This window comes from Colletotrichum chrysophilum, assembly GCF_026319265.1.
Source record: "Colletotrichum chrysophilum strain AFK26 chromosome Unknown scaffold_29, whole genome shotgun sequence".
NCBI lineage: Eukaryota > Fungi > Ascomycota > Sordariomycetes > Glomerellales > Glomerellaceae > Colletotrichum > Colletotrichum chrysophilum.
The window spans coordinates 221740-225057 of NW_026517316.1; the positions used below are offsets into that span (position 1 = coordinate 221740).

The window sequence follows — 3318 nt, forward strand, 5'->3', positions numbered from 1 at the left end:
ACGGGCCTCTTGAACTTTTACTTCAACATATTCCATTCATCTAGGGAGTTGCAGCCACACTTGTATCGGCGTGGCGGTGCGAGAAGGCGGTTCTTTCCGCACATCGTTCCGCGGTCTTGTATTATGTAAGGCAGGGCTCCCCTCGTGTGTTATGTGAGGTTGGAGAAGACGCATCTTGCTTCCTCTCGCATCAAAGAAGGTCATCCACCATCATATGCCAGCTTGCCGTGGCGGCCAAACGCAAACGCACGTCATACTGTCGCGAGGAATTCCTCCAACCCGCCATTGTTCCCATTCAAATACGAGGACGCCGCGAATCTCGATAGCCCCGCAAAGTTCCAAGCCTGGCTTCGATCATTGGACGCGAAATTGCTGGGCATTCCTCGGTGAAGCTGGTTTGCCATTCTCGTCAACCGCGAGGCTTTGGGACTTCCACCACAAGCAATGAAGACCCAAATGAAGCCAGCGAGGGGAACGGGTCAGCCATCTTCTATCAATGTCTTCCAATACTCCTCACATGGCAGAAACCTGGCGGGCGCGTGATGATAAACACTCGCAGTGATCGACAACTCAACCACCTGCTGGTTCTGTCTTGCTGTTTCTTATTCCCTACTTACCACGCTCCCTGGACGTTGCGACAGACGCAGTCTTCCAAGACTTGACGGCAAGAAAGACCTCACTGGACCGGCTTCCAAGAACCAAGACTCCACGCCCAATCACCCCCACTCCGAGGCCGGTTGCAAGCACCAAGCTGAAAACTAACCGCATTCTGCGCCATGTCTCGCAAGCACGGAACAGCTCAACGAAGTCAATTGCACGAACAGTACCTCGCACAAACGGTGCACGGCATGATCGTTGGCAATGTTACGGCGGGGAAATCGGCAGCGTCCATGTCTCCAACACGACAGCAGCCGGGCCAGATCTCGAGCAGACAGATCCTGTCGGAAGCCAAGTCCAGTCTAGACCTGCCGTTCTTCCGTGCAGTCGTCGTTGCACAGGTCCATCTTCATCCTGAAACTACGTCAACGCAGGGAAGTAGGACACAATCTACCGTCTGATAACACGAAAGCTCCCTTCAAAAACTCATGGCAGCCAAAAAGCAATTTGAAAGACAACCACTCGAGCTGCCCATGTTAGTTCGCACTACCTCTCCTTGCACCGGCGTCGCTGCCATTGGCTCGGCCGCTCAGGGCAACGTTGCTGTGCTCTCCCCCAACACGTTGGACGACGCCGTTTGCGGTCGGCCTGATGCATGGACTCGAACCATGTTAGCAAGGCACCACGCCTGACGGCTGAAGAAGCGCAAACCTCCTCCGCGGTGGTGCCGTACGGATACGTTGTTTTGATGATCGCAGAATAACACTTGACGATCACGAACGTGAGAGGTTTTTGAGTTTCCGGACAGGCAAAACCCACGAGCCCACGATGTCCCAAAAGCGCGCAATCTTAAAAAGGCGTGCTTCGGGCGTAGCCACAACTAATGTTTCGTTTTGCGGTCGTCTGATGTTTAGTACACGCAGAAGCGACTACCTTAATCTATGCAAAAGAAACGAAATAAATGGCACACTATCTGGAAGCTTTTCACCTGTCCATTCTGCAGTAGGGCTGAGATTCGGGCTCCCTGGCCGCGGCTCTCGATCTGCACAGTCTATTACCCAATCGTCCACCACGACTGAGCCGTACATCATCTTTTGCCCACCTTCAGCCACAGTTTCTATTCTTATTTTACTTTTCCCAATGCCTCGGTCGGCCTTGCCGCGCCTCATTTCCTCGTCACGGTTTTTGCGTGGCCTCAGCTCCCCTCCACCAAATCTGCGCTAAGCCGAAGACCACCCTAGTCTCTCGTACCTGATAGCACACACACACACGGGGCGGGCACCACCAGGCACCACACGGTTACAATATGTCTCCAGCATTCTCGGTCCCTGCCGATTTGCTAGCCATTCCCAAGAACCTGTTGAAGACGGACTGGCATTAGCGTCTGGTTCCCTTTTCTCGGGGTCTCGGTGCGGGCGAATCAATGTTTTCATATGACTGAATCGTCACCCGTCTCCGTACTCACCCTACGCACCCATAGTCCCACGATGGCAGATCATCGGCGCCTTGGCAAGAACACAATCACACACATGCACACAACCCCCCGGGCAAGCTCTCTATCTCGCGCCCGTATAACGGGCGCACATGTCTGCTTCCGCAGGTGCGAACCCGTCGGAGGCAGCTGTCATTGATGATGACTCCGCAACAGCAGGGAACATCAACCACCCCGCTGCGGTGTCTCAGTAACGCACGTTAGAATTGACGAGATTTGAGATTCGAGGGGAGCCAGAGGGAAGCCTCCCCCAGTCATTACTGTACCCAGCAGCATATGGCGCGATGAGAACGCCCCTCACCCCTTGCTCTAGTCTATTGTTTCCTTCCGGAACCCCTCGACTCTGGACGTTCCGTTGGTCTAAACCCAAGCTGATCGATCGCGCTGCCAGAGCGGGAGATGGGCGTTGGCCCAAAGTCGTAGCCCCGTACCCAAGGAGCAATTAAGCAGCGAGAGGTGGCGCGGGCTAACGCCGTCACCCATGGCTTCCCGTCGGGCTTTCCTCAACAGCCTGCTCGCCCCATGTGTATGTATCGTATGCATGTGTGCGTGTGCCTGTGTGCGTGGTGGGTGTGTACGAATATGTGCTTACTCGCAAAATATGTACATGTTGTTTGTTTGGCCCCGTATTGATAAAGGCCAGCCCTTCCCGCCGGGCCTTCGTCCGAGTTACTTGCTACCCATCCGACATCAGCAACATTCCAGCAACGACCTGGGCCGTACCAGAGGGCTTCACTGCAGAAAGGAAAGGAAGAAGAAGACCGTTTCGTCCCGTCCTCTTTCACTCGCTTTCGGCCTAATCATATAATAATCCTGTCTCTCGCTCAACGCCAACATTCCGCACGTCTCTCGCTCTGCTTCAACTCTGAGAGCTCCTTCGCTTATCGCAGCCGTCTTCGATCACCAACCAGCCAAACATTTCCTTTACCTGCCTTGCCGTCCGCCACACGCACACACACACACACACACACTCCAACATCAGCGACCATGCAGTTCAACACCATCGTCTCCGCGGCCGTTGCCGTCTTTTCCCTCGGCGCCGTCATCCAAGCCAGACCTCTGCCTTGCACAGATGTTCGTATCCCAACTACTCACATGTTATCTACGGATGCATATCTAACATCGTTCGCCAGCTTAAGCGTGACCTCATCCTCAGCGGACAGGCCAGCCCCGAGATATGCTGCACATACGGCATCTGCAAGGGCGACGTCAACATCATCAGCGGATGA

The 3318-nt window shown here is 54.5% G+C and overlaps 1 protein-coding gene across 1 annotated transcript; it reads left to right on the top strand.

Moving 5' to 3' along the window:
- Positions 1–3076: 3076 nt before the first annotated feature.
- On the top strand, positions 3077–3318 carry COL26b_004709 (uncharacterized protein; the record flags this gene model as incomplete). The annotated part of the gene is made up of 2 exons (XM_053177578.1): positions 3077–3163; positions 3223–3318. The coding sequence occupies 2 exons, from the start codon at positions 3077–3079 to the stop codon at positions 3316–3318; spliced, it is 183 nt and encodes a 60-aa protein (XP_053038471.1).